The following is a 19132-nucleotide window of genomic DNA, read 5'->3' as shown; positions in this document are numbered from 1 at the left end:
AAGCGTGATTCACATGTGGCATGCATATGAGCGGGGATTAGGCCAGACTTCCTAGAAGCTTTGGATCGGTGGCGCTTTCCGGGTCTCCGGACACAGACATGCGGTACGAGATGGTACAAATTCAACTAAGCCTAGTAGACAGGAAGGGTTTTAAAGCCCATTCCTGATGGGGTTGGATAGATGAGAGAAACAATATTTCACATTTTCTTTGATTGTTCGCATTCAAAAAGTCTGACTCACCATGTTTGAAGCTGACGCAACTTTTATTTTACGGAAGACACTTCTGTGCATGAAACCGTAGTAAAATAAGGGATGCAAGAAGGTGCATCCGAACTGTCTGCCTCTGAGCATCTTCAACAATCAGTCCAAACTGGTCTACAATCACACTATTGCTGGAAAATCATCCAAAATGTTATTGGCTAGCACTTTTAGAGTTTCCTCCAATCAAAGTCCTGGGAAAAATCGTTTCGCTAGATAAGACCAATATTCCTGGGCTGGGATCGTGTAGAGCCCTTTGAAGCTACATTAAAACTGCAATTTGGACCTTCAACTCATTGGCTCCCATTGAAGTCAACTATATAGAGAAAAATTGTGGAATGTTTTCCTCAAAACCCTTATTTTCTTTTGTCTAACGAAAGAAAGGCATGAACATCTTGGATCACATAGGTGTGAGAAAATTGTCAGTAAATTTTATGAGATTTACGAGATGGTACAAATTCAACTGAGCCTAGAAAACAGGAAGGGCTTTACCCCCTTTCCTGATGGGGTTGGATAGATGAGCGAAACAGTATTTCGCATTTTCTTCGATTATACGCAAAGCCTGACTCACCATGTTTGACACTGATGCAACTTTTAATTTTACGAAAGATGCTTCTGTGCATGAAACCATAGTAAAACAAAGAACACAAGAAGGTGCATCCAAACTGTCTGCCACTGAGCATCTTCAACAATCAATCCAAACTGGCCTACAATCACACTATTGGTGGAAAATCATACAAAATGTTCTTGGCTAGTAATTTTAGAGTTTCCTCCAATCCAAGTCTTGAAAAATCATTTTACTAGATAAGACCCTTATTCTTGGGCTGGGATTGTGTAGAGCCCTTTGACGCTGCACTGAAACTGCAATGTGGACCTTCAACTAATTGGCTCCTATGAAGTTTGCTATATGGAGAAAAATCCTGGAATGTTTTCCTCAAAACCTTAATTTCTGCTCGAATGAAGAAAGAAAGACATGAACATCTTGGATCACATAGGTGTGAGTAAATTGTCAGTAAATTTTATGAGATTTACAAGATGGTACAAATTCAACTGAGCCTAGAAAACAGGAAGGGTTTTACCCCCCTTTCCTGATGGGGTTGGATAGATGAGCAAATTTTTATATCATTTTCTTCAATTATACGCACAGCTTGACTCACCATATTTGAAGCTGACGCAACTTTTAATTTAATGAAAGACACTTCTGTGCATGAAACCGTAGTAAAACAATGGACGCAAAAAGGTGCATCCGAACTATCTGCCTCTGTGCATCTTCAACAATCAGTTCAAACTGGCCTACAATCACACTATTGCTGGGAAATCATCCAAAATGTTCTTGGCTAGTAATTTTAGAGTTTCCTCCAATTAACGTCTTGGGAAAAACTGTTTCACTAGATAGGACCCTTATTCCTGGGCTGGGATCGTGTAGAGCCCTTTGACGCTGCATTGAAACTGCAATTTGGACTATCAACCCGTTGGCTCCTATGAAGTTCAGTATATGGAGAAAAATCCTGGAATGTTTTCCTCAAAACCTTAACTTCTGTTCGACTGAAGAAAGAAAGACATGAACATCTTGGATCACATAGAGATGAATAAATTATCAGGAAGTTTTTATGAGATGTACAAGATGGTACAAATTCAACTAAGCCTAGAAGACAGAAATGGTTTTACTGTGCATTCCCGATGGTGTTGGATAGATGAGAGAAACGGTATTTCACATTTTCTTTGATTATTTTGCATTCAAAAGAAAGCCTGACTCACCATGTTTGAAGCTGACGCAACTTTTAATTTTACGGAAGACACTTCTGTGCATGAAACCGTAGTAAAACAAGGGACGCAAAAAGGTGCATCCGAACTGTCTGCCTCTGAGCATCTTCGACAATCAGTCCAAACTGGCCTACAATCACACTATTGCTGGAAAATCATCCAAGATGTTCTTGGCTAGTAATTTTAGAGTTTCCTCCAATCAAAGTCTTGGGAAAAAGCTCCATAATTGGAGAAGATCCATAACTGGATCTCAAAGTACTTGACTTGTGTAGATAGTTTTACTTTTCTATATACATCCCGTTCTGAATGAATAAACAGAAATTTCCTGCGATGCATCTCTGGACAAGAGATGTCTGTTATTAATGCTGACCACACAGGTGTGAGACGGTGATCTGGCTAAAACACAGGAACAAAAGTACAAAATAAACATTAATGTAGACATTCGCTTGGCTTCAATCCTGTAATGATTTATGCAGAAGCTCTTGCATGAGTGTCTTGTTTCCCATGGAAAGAGTTCGTGAGAAATCAGCCAAAAGGAATCTCCTGATGGTTCTCCTCTCCATTCAGTGTGTTCACCTCAAGAAAACCACAGTGTAGGAATCCTCAGCGCTTTAAAATGACATTTGGGTTGAGTTGTTCTTCTGACTTTGTCTTGACTTTGCTGTCCCTGTGTGCAATGGCAGTCAATTAACAAAACTGGACACACGCACACACTTTGCCATTTTCATGCTGTCCAGGGGTTTTCTGTCGACCTCACGTATTCACACACAGCGTTCTTTGTGCTGCTATAGGCTCTTATCCTACAGAATATCAAATATGAGCAGCTGGCAGACCGGCTTTTCTCCTCTCATTACAGTCTTGCACCTTCTCGGTCTTCCTGTCTCATTTCAGACCTTTGAGGTTGTCTCTCCATTTTTTGATGGTCCTTCCTCGTTACAGTCTCGCACCCTTTGAGCTCTTGCAGTTTCTTTGGTCTCTTCTCTTCGTCTCATCTTGTCTCCTTTTCGTTTCATCAGATTGCCCTGAGGCCATTCGCTGTCCTCTACTCCTGTACGTCTGGAAGCAGAGTCCTTTCCCTCCTTTAAGGAGGTTAGGATTCAAAGGGGAGGAGACAAACTCCTCCATCCATCCAAAAGCTTAGGCCTGACCCGTACTCCAGTATGACAGGGCCAAAACAACCCCTCCTCCCGTCCCCTAAGGTTAGTGTTAAAACGCTGCTAAGCTCTTAGCTGTGTAATCGTCTGTTGTGGCTGTTCCCAGCCTTCTGCCTTCATTCCTGCTGCTCACGCCGCCGTGTTTTTGCGGACGTTTGAACAACGGTGCTCGGGACAAAAAGCTCCACAATAGCCGTGGGCGAATCGCTTTCGGCCTGGAAGGTCTTCCAGTTCATTGCCGGGAAAGATTATATGCAGACAAATGTTTTACTCTTCTTGAACGAAGAATAAAAACATATATTTTAAATGAACACTCTTTGTCTGAACCTCCAGGCCAGGATTAACAACTCAAACAATGAAACGAGTACAGTAAATGTGCATTTAAATGAACTATAGATGTTTTTAAATTAACAAAGATTGGATATGTCAACAGTAGGAAATTATGACTTCATTAAAGGGCCTGTATTAGATTCTCACAGTCAGAAGCCATATAGAGACCACAAACTGTAAAATACATATTGCATACAAAAATTAAAATTACTTCTTGTGACCTGAGAAGCTTAAATCTGATTGCCTGGGTTTATGCAATTTGATAATTATAAAATCTATGATTTCTTTTTTTTTTTTTTTTTGAGGTTTTATTTATTTTTGTGTTCTTCATTACAAAACATGCTTTTCATCCAGTGGTCTATTACCCTTTCAGATAAACTTGCAACAAATATGCATGTTAGAATGATTTCTGAAGAATCATAAGACACTGAAGACTAGAGTAATGAAGCAGAAAATGTTTAAATATATTCAAATAGAAAGCAGTTATTTTAAATAGTAAAAATATTTCAAAATATTACTGCTTTTGCTGTATTTTAGATCAAATAAATGCAGGCTTGGTGAGCAGAATTTTTTAAAACCATTAAAAATCTTACTGTTCAAAAAACTTTTGACTGGTAGTGTATTTATATATAGATTTAATTTATTTTTATTTCAGTTTTAGTAATTTTAGCTTCAACTTAACATATTTTATTGAATTTTAATTTAAGATTTAGCAAAAAAAAAAATCATCTAATATTTGTCATTTATTTCAGCTTTATTTTAGTTCAATATAATATAAAAATATAACCCAGTGCTGGGGAAATATGGACATACCCAGCGATTGGGTTGTTTTTGGGTTAAATGTTTAACCCAGTCTTCTGGGTAGTTTTATTCAACTCAACTATTGCTTAAAAATGACTTTCTTTCGTGGTTATGAACCTAAAATTAACCTAAAATAGGTTTGAAATGAACATTTATTAAAAAGTTGAAGAATAAACAATACATAAATAATAAACATTTTTTAATTGCTTATTAATAAAATTTCACCTTTTGATTATTGTTGATGCTTCTAGTATTTATGTGTCTGATTTTTAATTTACAAACTATTTGGAATCATTTTAAGACAGCCATATAGCAATTTTTAAACAATAGTTCATTTAAAATAAACTACATAGAAGGTTGGGTTAAACATTTAACCCAACCGCTGGGTCAAAACAACCCAGTTGCTGGGTAACAATTATTAAATATCTTTTTTTCTGTGCAACGTTTTGTCTTCTGTGAGGGGAGAAGAATTTCTTGACATTGGATGTCATATCTAGTTTGGACAAGGTGATATTTGGCATTATTTTTTTAAATAAAGCTTGCGTTATTGGTCCCACAGGTACCAAGTAAGTTAAGAGAGTTCGACTAATATGTGATCTCTTGGATCACACTGGAAGTGTCAGCTTCAGAAAGTCAATATTTCATTAACAACAAAGAAGACACTTCAAAATGTCATTCCTGAAAGCCAATAAAGTCCGACAGAAGTGATATCACACTGCAAAATAACAAGCCAAAATCTAATTAGGTCTTTAAGTGATTATAAACAATGACTGCGGCCTAATGAATGATCAACCTCTCGCAGCTGCACACACATGCTCAAATCAAACCTGAGACGGAGTTGTCAAAGGTCAAGGAGAAGAGACTGGAACACACATGCACTGCAACTGGGTGGTCGTGAAACACCGCACAACCCCTACAGTGAGATATTGTACACTGTTTGACTCAGTGACCTTTGACCTATGGGGTAAATCAGCTGACTGCGGTAGGGAATGTCAATTTTGAAACAAAAAATGTGAACAAAAGAGACATTCCTGAGGAGTCTTAATTCTCTTGGCTGAATATATGTAAACAATGAGATATGAATGGCTTTGTACAAAAATGTCCATTTGTTGAAATCCAATGAACCAATGGAGTTCACAGAGAAATATTTAAAGTAGGGATGCACCGAAATGAATATTCTTGGTCGAAAACCGAAACACCGAAAGAATTATGCCAATTATTAGTACCATTGCATTTATGGCTAAGACTGTGTACTAATCTTACTAAAATCAAGGCATTGCAATTGCATGAATTAATATTAAAGTTTCAAAGAATAAATCAATTATATTAATTTAAACAATTATTATCACGTATTATATTACTTAAATAACATATACATATATTTTACTGCCTTTGTTTAAATTTTTTAATTGTTTAAATTTTTATAACACATTATCTTGTGGATCCATCAGTTCACATTTACAACTCTTCCTGTTTCTCTTCCAGCAGGAGGCGCTGTCAGAATGGTAGTAAACAAGGCGGCGCAGCAAATGACTTTGAAACGTGCAGCGCTCACATTTATTCAATGGATAGCCTTTTTTAGTTTCATCGCAATTCTTGCCTTTCAGTCGCCACATTTAAGACCACCTGAAATCATAATTAAGACTTTCTTAACCCCTAATAACACTGCAGTCATCAATGAAAATTAAGAGCTTTATTTCAAGAACCAACTTTCAAAAACAAACCTTACACAAAATACGTTTCTTTTTATTTTTTTCCCACCATGTTCGGGGCACAAGAAAAATATTAGGGGACTAAATTAATATCAGCATATGAAGTAGGCTATAATCGTCTCTCACTGTCTCTGAGAGAATGCATGTCAGATGCTGAAAGCACTGTCAGTTTTTACTTTCACTTTAACATATTGCAGTTTTCACGTTGCTTGTGTGATATCCATTGGCTCACCTCCATGGTTTAAAACATAAATATTTATAAAAATACAGTATATAGAAAAGACATATCTTTAAAATATTATATTATAAAAGCCATTGTGTTTCACTCACTGAAAGCTACATCTGTCTTGATCTCTGCTCTCATCACTGGCTGCACGCACGACTGCAGACACACCCCCTCTTAAAATTTCAGCATTACAAGTTTAGCAAATCGCTATCCGTGGGTCTTTCTCAGATACACTGAAATACGTCCACACCGCAGACGTGTTGCTTCAGACAAGCACGTGCAGGCTGCGGTCTCTATTTGCGTCAACATACTGTTTCGGCTGTGTTGTTTTGGTGATAAAAGTCCTTCGGCCGAAAACCGAAAATGCACTTTTGGGCCATTTTCAGCTGAAAATTTCCGGTGGCCGAATATTCGGTGCATCCCTAATTTAAATGTTAAGACTTTGTAAGACCAAGACCATGAGTTTTTAAGCATTTGATTTATGAAGCAGTGTGTTTACAAGAACATACAGCCAAACCCAGCAGGGTAAAGTTGATGCAACTTCATGTAGGACAGGTTGTAAATTCCACAACATGCCTTTCCAAGTTTAAAGCTGTCAGTCTGGATCACATGGCTTGGTGCCCTCAACTCTGAGACTGGGCTACATGTGCTTATTACTGCGAATGGTTGATTTCTGCCCACACTGAGTGGGATCATTCAGATGGCCACGCAAGGATGAGCCATTCTTGCAGGCCGGTGAGCAAACCTTTAAACTGTCATTAGAAAGTTGGCAGTCTAATGAGATTGGTGATGAATGTGGCAGACCTCCAAACACACCTACATGTACACGTCAACAGACAAGATCACTCATTTACACGCTCAAAGAGAGACATGGAATTATTAGCAACAGTCAATTAAACTGACAACTATCTCAAAGAACTAATGGCATTTTTGTCTTCATCTTTTTCTTTAATGTGGTAGTAAGTCACTTTGATCAGACGCAATTTGAGTAAAAACTACAGTAAATCAAAAAGCCTTTAATGGTTTGTTTGTTTCTAAAATGTAATCATCACTAAAACATAATCATTTAAATGATGCTTTTCCAAAATCCTGACATTGAGAAAGTGGACCCTAGAACAAGTTTTAGACATAAAGCAATTGTCTTTAGTGTGAATATATATATATTTTTTATTATATATTGTAATGATTTTTTAAATATGATTTGTTTTTGCTATATATTAAAAAAGATATCTGTATATTTATTTATTAATAATCAACTTTTTTTATTTTTGATAAGTTTATAATTGTCTAATTCTTTCTTTATTTTATATTTACAAAATAAACATCTGTATATTTATTTATTAATAATAAACTAGGGCTGTCCCCGACTATGAATTTTCATAGTCGAATCAGAATTTTCGAATCTTTCTATAGTCGACCGATAGTCGAATCATCTAGGCCTATGTGTGTGTGTGAATGGGTTGGGAGGGGCACGACACTATAGTCAGCAGGAGGGTAAAACAGTTTTTATTTTATTTTACACACTGCACACAGCAACAACTTTTAATAAAGCGACCAAAACTGCCTGCCAACTGACAGACGAACTTATTTAGGTTTAAATAAAAACACAGAACGCGTCTTTTAGTTCTAAAAACGCGAGGCGCACAGCACTGCCTTTTTTGCTAAGCAACGACCGAAACAGCTGTCCTGTCAGTCAAATCAAAGGATTATAGTGCGAACGCTCTAAAATCTTAGTTTTTTGCTGTTAAGTAAACTGTCATATTAGCAGAAACCCTAAATAATACAGCTCCTGGTTACCCACGATAGACACCAAAGGTTTCTCCTCCATTTCTTGCAGTCTCCGGACTTTTTAAGCAACGGTAAACTTTCGCCATCACAACAGAAGGCCCGCCTCTCCATTCATTCGATTGGACAATGGAAAAGAACGCGAATGACGTTGGGCGTTTTTCCGCTCAGAGTTGATTTTTTTTTTCAACTTCAGGCGCTCGGAGCGCTCCTGCAAAAACGCGAGGCGCGGGGGGCGCATAAACAGAGCGCAGAACGCTCACTGCCAACAGAAAACCATTCAAAAGAGGCGCCTCCAATTGCAAAAACGCGTTCGGTGTGATCGCCGCCTAATCCCTGCCGTCAAGATGGTCCGCATCTCATCATGGATCAGGGCAAGTGAAAATTAAATCTGTCACAGGGGTGGTTGGATTTATTCGCAAACACGTTAAAAATATTTATTGAACGCTTCTTTCTTTTCACTTTTGTTTTTACTGCATTATCATAATCAAAGGCTGTATATAACGTAATATAACCGTACAAAACCAGTAGTTCTGTGTGCAATTAGACATTGAGCACCCCCATATTGCCAAAATGGTATGATGCTCGTTTCACCCGCGAAAATTCGACTGTGAGATCGGTGGTCGAATCAGGCTCCGCATATCGATGCATCGAATCTTCGACTATTCGGGGACAGCCCTATAATAAACCCATTTTTGTTTTGTTTTTTAGTTTTGATAAGTTTATAAATAGTCTTATTTTTTATTTATTTTATATTTTATATATTAAAATATCTATATTTTTTAATAATTTACTTTTTTTTACTAAGTTTATAAATGGTCTAATTCTTATTCGTTTTATATTTCATATTAAAAAAAATATCTGTATATTTGTTTATTAATAATCAACCTATTTTTATTTTTATTTGTACTTTTTTTAGAAGTTTATAAATGGTCTAATCTTTATTTATTTTATAGATTAAAAGCAAATAAAATCTGTATATTTATTTATTATCAATTTACTCTTTTTTACTTTTTTTAAAGTTTACAAATGGTCTGATTCTTAATTAAGTTTATATTTTATATTTATTTATTAATAATTAACCTATTTTTTATTTTATTACTTATTTTTTATTTTATACTTTAAAAATAAATATCTGTATATTTATTTATCAAAAATTAAACTTTTTAACTTTATTTCTTTGAGAAGTTTATAAATTATATTATTTAAGAAAAAAATTATAAAAGTACAAAAGTAAAGTATAAAAATTATAGTCTAATTATTTATTAATTTAATATTTTACATAATAAAATAAATATCTGTATATATATTAATAATTAACCTATTTTATATTTTTACTTTTTAATTTTATTTTATTACTTGATAACTTTTTATTTTTGAGTTATCTGTATATTGATTTATTAAACAAACTTTTTTCTTTATTTTTTGACAAGTTTATAAATTGTCTAATTCTTTATTCATTTTATATTCAAAAAATAAATATATGTATATTTATTTATTTATTAACAATTGTCCTTTTAACTTTTTTATTTTATAAATTGTCTAATTCTATATTCATTTTATATTTTATACTCAAAAAATAAAAATAAAATAATAAACAAATAAATAAATAAATATATATTTTTTATTAATTAAGTTTTTTGTTCTTTTTTACTTTTTATTTTTGAGAAGTTTATAAATGGTCTAATTCTTTCTTTATTATATATATTAAAATAAATATCTGTATATTTATTTATTAACAATTAACCTTTTTTAATTTTTTATTTTAGAGAAATGTATAAATTGTATAATTCTTTATTCAATTTATATTTTAAAATAAATATCTGTATATTTATTTATTAATAATTAACCCTTTTTCACTTTTTTATTTTTGAGAAGTTCATAAATTGTCTAATTCTTTATTAATATATATGTGAACATAAAGGAAGATATAGACATAAAGGATGAACTTTTTGATACACATTCTGTAAAATATCTTCATTTCTCTTCAGCAGAAGAAAAAAATCATACAACTTTAGGGTGAGTAAATGATGACAGAACTTTCATTTTTTACCAGCCCTAATATTTTAAAGTTATAATGATAGATGCTGATGGATGGTGTACAGCTGTTAACATTGCAAGCAGAGATTCAAATATCATTTGACTCCTTTAATTGGAAGTGTAAAGTATTTAATCAAAAGTATAATATAGCAAAGCTGATTTGAGGCTGTGTAAGTAAAGCAAAGTTAATCTATGTCCAGTCGGTAAATAACATTAACCAACACTGACAAACTGGTTGCAGAAGCTCACCTCCTCCAAACGGAGCCCATATAACCCTGCGGATGCTCTTCACCCAGTCCTCCATGTCATTCTGTGTGCTGGCCATAAGTAGATACGTCTCATGGTTGGATGTCATTCGCTCCCTGTCGCCCCCTACGGAAAAAAAAAAAACATTAAAATAATGGTCAGATGTTTGCAACATTTGACATAAAACATTAAAATATATCAAAAGTCATCATTCATAAACAGTTTCAGCTAAATCACAAGGTACTTTCAGCCTCCAAAACTTTCCTTTACAACAGCAATGATGATTGGAGTAATTTGCTCATTCATAGAAACTTCAACAAACCACTTGTCAACAACCAATTAGGTCTCGGTCATTAAAGATGAGTGGCAGAACATGCCATTGTGTAGTAAACCTCAATGACACTGCTGTGATCTGTCATTAACCCTTGACTCAAAGCCGTTATTTACAAATGTACAGGTGTGTTGACATCTGTGACGGGAGCTGGGCCCTGAGACATCACGTGTTTAGTCTGCCGGTGAAAGAAGTGTCTGGTGTTTGTGAGAACAGCAAGGATGGGCCATTTAAGCTGGCTCATGAAAATAAAACAACCATTTTAATGGTAGAAAGTGTTAAATAAAGGCTTTTCACCTTAGGTTTTTTTAAATCACTTTTTTTTTTAAACTATTAAAAAATATTTTTTAATATTTTTTATATGAAAGATTTTTTTATTGTAAGCTTTAATAAAAAACAATGCAAAAAAATTATGTAAAACATAACTTATCAATTTAGACTGATTTGATATATTTTATTAAAAAAGTTTTTTTCTTAATCAGTTTTAAAAAACTATTAAAAATATTTTTAAAAAATCTGAATTACAATAATGATTTTTTTTTAGATTTTTTCATGTAAGCTTTAATAAAAAACAATGCAAAAAATATGCAAAATATAACATCAATTTAGACTGATTTTATATATTTTATTAAATTAAAATTTAAAACATTTATATTTTTATATAAATAAAATAAAAAATATTACATTTTTGACATGTTGTGTAAAAAGTTTCTTTTTTTAAATCACAGTTTTAAAAAAACTATTAAAAAATATTTTTAAAAAATCTGAATTACAATAATGATTTTTTTTTTAGATTTTTTTTTTATGTAAGCTTTAATAAAAACACAATGCAAAATATTATGCAACACATAACTTATCAATTTAGGCTGATTTTATTAAATTAAAATTTAAAACATTCATATTTTTATATAAATAATCAAACATTTTTTGTCATGTTCTATAAAACCTCTTTGCATTTTAGCTGAAATATTTATTCTCAACAGTGCTGATTCAAATGGGTTAAGCAAATAAATGGGACACACACACAAAAAAAGCGAGAGAAGTCAAATCGATAACGGATACATCTTGTTATATGGAGAGAGATGATTACCAGTCTTTAAAAGCATGTCCGACATGTCCGATGCCTGTACCGAGGCAGAGTTTTAAGAGTTAATGGAGATATGATTAGTGTGAAAGGCTAAATTATTCATTGTATTCATTTGTGTAGTTCTCCGGGGACTTTCGCTGTCTTGATCATCGATTTCCAACTGCAACAAGATCAGTTTGGCGGCCATTAAAAATGTATTTATGGACTGTCGAGAAGCAAAGCAGATGGAAATCATTGAAGGAACAACAACGGAAGCGGTGATTTCTATCGACTTCTCCACGGCACCCCTCGAAACGCAGCGATCGATCATTCAGAAATAGCTTTCTTGCACAACCGAGGGCTGTTTTGTCAGATTTGGAGACCCTGAGCTTTAGCTTACTTGCTTGTCAGATTTGCATTAGTTTCATTTAAAAACGGCTGTTTGCATTCATTTGGGTAGCCAAACAAGGTGTTACATTTACAAACTCTGCCCTACATCACGTTCTAGGATTTAAAGTTTGCATACTGAAGTGAATTAGACATGGCAATGGAATACTGAAGCAAAAAGCATTTATAGTTGAAGGCAAAATTTTACATACACCTTGCAGAATCTGCAAAATGGTAATTATTTTAGCAAAATAAGAGGGATCATACAAAATGCATGTTATTTTGCATTTAGCACTGCCCTGAATAAGATATTTCACATAAAAGACATTTACATATAGTCTATAAGAGAAAATAATAGTTGCATTTATAAAAACGACAGTTAAACTGCCTGCTGTTCTTCTCACAAATCCCACAAATTCCTTGGTTTTTCAGCATTTTTGTGTATTTGAACCCTTTCCAACAATGACTGTATGATTTTGAGATCCATCTTTTCACACTGAGGACAACTGAGGGACTCATATGCAACTATTACAGAAGGTTCAAATGCTTACTGATGCTTCAGAAGGAAACACGATGCATTGAGCCGGGGGTGAAAACTTTTGGAATTTGAAGATCAGGGTAAATTTAACTTAATTTGCCCTCTGGGAAACATGTAAGTATCTTCTGTAGCTACTGAAGGGCAGTACTAAATGAAAATAAAAATAAAATAAGAAAAATGTACACATTTTCATTCTGTTCAAAAGTTTTCATCCCCAGCTCTTAATGCATTGTGTTTCCTTCTGGAGCATCAGTGAGCATTTGAACCTTCTGTAATAGTTGCATATGAGTCCCTCAGTTGTCCTCAGTGTGAAAAGATGCATCTTAAAATCATACAGTCATTGTTGGAAAGGGTTCAAATACACAAAAATGCTGAAAAACCAAAGAATTTGTGGGATTTGTGAGGTTTTTCTGAAGAACAGCAGGCAGTTTAACTGTTCAGGACAAACAAGGGACTCATGAACAACTGTCACTAAACAAAAAAACAACAGCTGTGGATCATTCAGGCAACAACACAGTATTAGGAATCAAGTATATGTAAACTTTTGATCAGGGTCATTTTTATAAATTCAACTATTATTTTCTCTTGTGGACCATGTAAACGTCTTTATGTGAAATATCTTATTCAGGTCAGTACTAAATAAGAAATAACATGCATTTTGTATGGTCCCTCTTATTTGGTAAATAAATAACATTTTGCAGATTCTGCAAGGTGTATGTAAACTTTTGACTTCAACTGTAAATGGCCTTTGTTATGTTACACTTGGTTATGTCACCTATTAACATGCATTTTCTTTAATTAAACACAAATAAAACCATTCAAAGAATATCTTTAAAGTCAACACAAGCCCTCATTTACATTTCGTAAACTTGCACTAGTGTTTCGGCATCCACACCTGTTTTACAAATGGAAATGAAGGAGACAAAAGGTGGAATGCTGAGCTGCAGCCCACCGCCTGAGGCAGGAGATGAATGGAGGGTAAGATAACGGCAACCCAAGCCAAGACTAAAGTGTCATGGCATATGCACCGACCCGCTCACATAGGAATGTATGCGTGCAACAAAGGGCAGACTCGACAGGGGTCCGGCTCGAGCGCAGTTTACAGACCATCTGCTGCGGTCTCATCTTCCTACCACTTGAGCACATATGACAACACATGCACACTCACACAACATGCCTGAACAGACCGTCTGATGACCAAGAGGAAGCTCAATGAATCATAAATGAGCCTATCTAGCAGTAAACAATGACTGTTTACCAATTATCACAGCACCTGTTTCAGAGAGAGAGCGAGAAAATGGATAAAAGTGCTAGCCAGCTCAGTCCTTTCAACTGCAATGAGATCTAAAACAACATTTCACACTGCACATAAAATCATGTGGTTCATTATAAAATTATTTTAAACCTTAACGTGAGTTTTAGCTCTAACTGGCATTACAGGAAAATGTTAATACTGCATGTACACTACCAGTCAAAAGTTTTTGAACAGCAAGATTTGTAATGTTTTTTAAATAAGTCTATTCTGCTCACCAAGCCTGCATTTATTTGATTCAAAGTACAGAAAAAGCAGTAATATTGTGAAATATTTTTACTATTTATATTAACTGCCTTCTATTTGAATATGTTTGAAAATGCAATTTATTTCTGTGATCAAAGCTTAATTTTCAGCTTCATTACTCCAGTCTTAAGTATCACATGATCTTTCAGAAATCATTCTAATATGCTGATTTGCTGCTGATTACTTTTTATCAATATTTAAAACAGTTGCCATCGAGTCATTTTTTTCAAGATTCTTTGATTAATAAAAAAAATTAAGCTTGCTTTAAATTTAACTAAGGTTTTTTATAAAGAAAAGATTTTTATTTTAGATAAATGCTGTTCTTATCAAAGAAATCTGAAAAATGCATACTCCGTGTTTTCAACATAATAATACAAATAAATGTTTTTTGAGCAGTAAATCAGCATATTAGAATGATTTCTTAATGATCATGTGACTGGAGTAATGATGCTAAAATTCAACGTTAAAATCAATTACATTTTAAAACATATTCAAATACAAAAAAATATTTTAAATAGTAAAAATATTTTTAAATATTACTGTTTTGCTGTACTTTGGATCAAATAAATGCAAGCTTGGTGAGCAAAAAAAGACTTATTTAAAAAACATTTAAAATCTTACTGTTCAAAAACTTTTGACTGGTAGTGTATAAGCATATTACAAAATGTATAAATATTTATTTTCAGACTTTTCAATGTTTTTAACGAAGTCTTTCATGCTCAAAATATAGTATAAACTGTAATACTGAAATAATATTACGATTTAAAATAACTTTTCTATTTGAATATTGAAATTTATTCCTGTGATGCAAAGCTGAATTTTCAGCATCAATACTCCAGTCTTCAGTGTCACATGATCCTTCAGAAATCATTCTAATATGCTGATTTGCAATGTTGGAAACAGTTGCGCTGCTTAATATTTTGGTGTTACCAGCATCCTTGATGAATAAAAAGTTAATAAGAACAGCATTTATTCCATGCCTTTTGATCCATTTAATGCATGCTTGTTTAATAAAATATTAATTTTATAAATAAAAATCTTACTGACCCCATTACGTTTGGCTAAAGGAAAATGCTAGATACTAAATGATTTCATTCACTCGCCTTTATAAAAAAAACAATGGCTTTTGAACAGTAATGTTAAAGTTTATAATCATATAGCTTCTAAAGACTTGTACCATACCAAAATACATTTGTTTAAACTTTAAACTTTGTGTTTTCATTTTCAAAATTCAACAGCGTCCATTCTCGTTCACTTCCTCTGTATGGATAAAAGTGGTAAACAAGTGAAAAAAATAGGACAGGTTTCTCCACCACAAACCTCAAAATGAGCAGTTCTGCAACAAAAGCCTTTAGTTTGGTTCAAAGGGCAGGATGCCTTTCACAAAATAAGACGCTCTAATCTAGAATAGCGCCTTACATGGAAGCAAAGTACCAAACAATGGCATGAAAACAAATACTACTAGTCTAACCTTCCCACATTTCACTCAAACCAACGCCATTCTCTTTTCAATCATTTTACCCAATAAAACAGCACTAACCAGCACTCTAGTTTACCCCCTGACCCCACTCTTACTACCAACAGATACTCTAATAAATTACCTTCCTCTCTAAATGAACCCAACGCTTTCCCCTCCCCTCCCCTCCCTCCATCACCTGGCTATACATTAACGTTAATGTGGCTCTTTAAGCTAGACTTTTCCCATGAGTATCGATAGAGGTGACCCATTTATGCTAGTCCAGGACCAGCAACATTTCCCAATTGTAAACAGAAGCTTTGAAGTTCTGAGCTCACCGTCCATCATTTTGGCTTCTCTCTGCCTCGCAGCGGGTGAGTGACGAGCTCTCAAGGGTTCATTATGAACCAGCTTTTCACAAGTCTGCTGCCATTGATCCTGGTGCCAGTTCACACACTCAGGAGGCTAACGAGAGGCCTTTGTGCCCGCTGAGCGTTCAACAATCACCCATCTTCACGACCAGGGCACGGCTGAGCCAGTTAGCGAACCGTAATGTGCCAAGCGCGATGTCACCGCTGACAGATCTACTTCAATAAATAAGGCTAATATGCAAATGGCTGAGCTAATTACATTTAAAATAACATCATTACATTACGCTGCCAAATATTGCATCATGCACGCTTTTCGGTGGGCATGTTTTTCTAGGCGCACAGCTTAAATATCGAAAGCACTTACGTGGATGGGAAATTAATTATAGAAATGCGTTATACTTGCAAAACACATCTTTTTGGAGAGGTTCATCTTGCACCAACTAATACGAATGCAAGACCTGCAGACAAACCAAAAATTATTCAGACACCAGATATAATTTTGGATATTTTTTTAACTAGTGAGTGCAGGACACAGTTCATTTATGTAAGTGAGGATAGCTTAAGTAAACTGTGACATATAAGACCCAAAAATTCTTCATACAGTAGACTACCAGTAAAATTGATAAAAATTTGGGACCAAAATTTTGATTTGCACTTTGACCTGATCAAAGTTATCTAATATTATCAAGATGCATTTGTTCTGACACAGTTTGAATTCTTGTCATATTTTATTACCATTTTCTAAACTATAGTGAATAAACTGTGATAATGTGAGAAATTCTGGAGGTGTCTGAATATATTTTGGTTTGAATTGACTGTAATTCATTTGTGATTATCAAGATGAATTTGTCCTGACACAGTTTAACTCTTGAGTTCTTGTCATATTTTATTATAATTTTCTAAACTATAGTGAATAAACTGTGATAATTTGATAAATTTTGAAGGTGTCTATATAAATTTTGGTTTGACTGCAATTTGTTTGTGATTATCAAGATGAATTTGTTCTGACACAGTTTAACTCTGAGTTCTTGTCATATTTAATTACAATTTTCTAAACTGTAGTGATAATGTGAGAAATGCTTATTGGCAGAATTAAAAGAATAGTTCACCCAAAAATGAAAATTTTCTAAAAATGTACACACCTTCAGACCATTCAAGATGTTGATGAGTTTTTTTCTTTATCAGAACAGTTTTGGAGAAATTGCACTACTTCACTTGCTCACCAGCGAATGGGTGCCATCAGAATTTAAGTTGATAAAAACATCACAATAATTGCAATCCACACAACTCGAGTCCATCAGTTAACACCATGTGAGATTAAAAGCTTGTTTGTAAGAAACAAATTCATCATTAAGGCATTAGAACTTTAACTAATTGTTTAAAGCCAAAATATGAATCCATTATTTACTTTATTAGCTTCCTCCAGTGAAAAAGTCAATCCCCTTCACATCAAAATCCACTGACACATTTCTTTAGAACAGTTTTGAACTGTTTTTGCTCGTATAATAATCTGTGCATATTTCTCTCCTGATTCTGACAAGAGCAATGTTATGTATTTACTCATATTTTAACAACCATTTGAAGTTAAACCATCTTTGATGGATTTGTTTCTTACGAAAAACACAGTTTTATGCTTCACAAGATGTTAACTGATAGACTGAAGTTGTGTGGATTATTTATGGATTATTGTGATGTTTTTATCAGTTGTTAGGACTCTCATTCTGACGGCACCTATTCACTGCAATAGATCCATTGGTGAGCAAGTAATGCAATGATATATTTCTCCAAATATTCTGATGATTTTAAGGGTTAGTTCACCCAAAAGTGAAAATTAGCCCATGATTTACTCACCCTCAAGGCATCTTAGGTGTATATGACTTCCTTCTTTCAGATGAATGCAACTGGAGTTATATTAAAAATAGTTCTGGCTCCACCAAGCTTTAAAATGGCAATGGAGGGTGTTTCTTTGCAACAGTCCAAAACAAGTCCAATAAAGTGCACCCATCCATAATAAAAAGTGCCTCACACGGCTCCTGGGGGTGAATAAAGGCCTCATGTAATCCCTTTTTTAAGGCATGTTTTATTATGAATGGATGCACTTTATTGGACTTGTTTTGGACCGTTGAAAAGAAACACTCGCCCATTTCCATTACAAAGCTCGGAAGAGCCTGAACAATTTTTTATATAACTCCGATTGCATTCATTCAAGATGCCTTGAGGGTGAGTAAAAAGCTAATTTTCATTTTTGTGTGAACTAACCCTTTAAATTCATCTGCATCTTGCATGGCCTGAAGGCGAGTACATTTTACATTTTTATTAAGAATTCATATACAGACATAACACTAAGTAAAGCAGTATATTTCCACATAGAGAGCCATCTGACAGTGTGTTTAACTACTGCAGAGCAAGTTTACTCAGTGTAATGTATAGCCCAAGCAAGAACCATCAGTGCATGGTGTGTGTGTGTGCAATAAACAACATGAGAATGAGCCATGGACACACACATTCCTCTCGTGCTAAGTGTGTTTATCAGCGTGCACTGCTCCTATGGAATTCTTACAACAATCCATCACATGCACAAACCCTAAAACATCCCAGAAAGACAAACAAAAATGCTTCATTTTCAACATCTGTCCAGATAATGTCCCACCAACATAATAAATCTACACATAGAACAGCGCCCTTATAATGTAAAGAGCCAGGATGCACTCTTTTTATCCCTACATCACATATAGAGCTATTAAAATCTGTGTAAACTGAGCTGATAATTGCACATGTGGCACAATGGAAAGCCACATGATGACTTCTTAGGTTCACTAGCAACTGTAGTCAATAATACTATGAATACTGTATAGAGCAGTGTTACCCACAAAATCACCACAGGACACTACAGTGCAGTGAACATGAACTAAGTAACATAAAATGAAATATATAACTTAAAAATGCAACACAAACACTACTATATACAAACTAATAACAATTACATTATAAACAAAGAATTTCCTCACTAATAACAAAGCGATTTATACATTTTACAGTAATGAGATAAATTCTGTTCTAAAATAACAATAATAGTTAATAATAACATTACTTTCGAAAAGCAAGATGA

General features: G+C 34.2%; 1 protein-coding gene across 2 annotated transcripts in view; it reads right to left on the bottom strand.

Moving 5' to 3' along the window:
• Positions 1-19132, bottom strand: part of arhgap24 (Rho GTPase activating protein 24) — a 230588-nt gene that overhangs the window by 11312 nt on the left and 200144 nt on the right. For both annotated transcript variants that reach the window (XM_073823895.1, XM_073823896.1), the window contains one exon: positions 10320-10442. In XM_073823895.1, the coding sequence (XP_073679996.1) occupies positions 10320-10442 (123 nt within the window). The remainder of the gene's footprint in view (positions 1-10319; positions 10443-19132) is intronic.

Source organism: Garra rufa, chromosome 19 (genome assembly GCF_049309525.1).
Source record: "Garra rufa chromosome 19, GarRuf1.0, whole genome shotgun sequence".
Classification (NCBI taxonomy): domain Eukaryota; kingdom Metazoa; phylum Chordata; class Actinopteri; order Cypriniformes; family Cyprinidae; genus Garra; species Garra rufa.
Note: the sequence above shows the minus strand (reverse complement) of the source record. Positions and strands in the feature narration are given on the sequence as shown.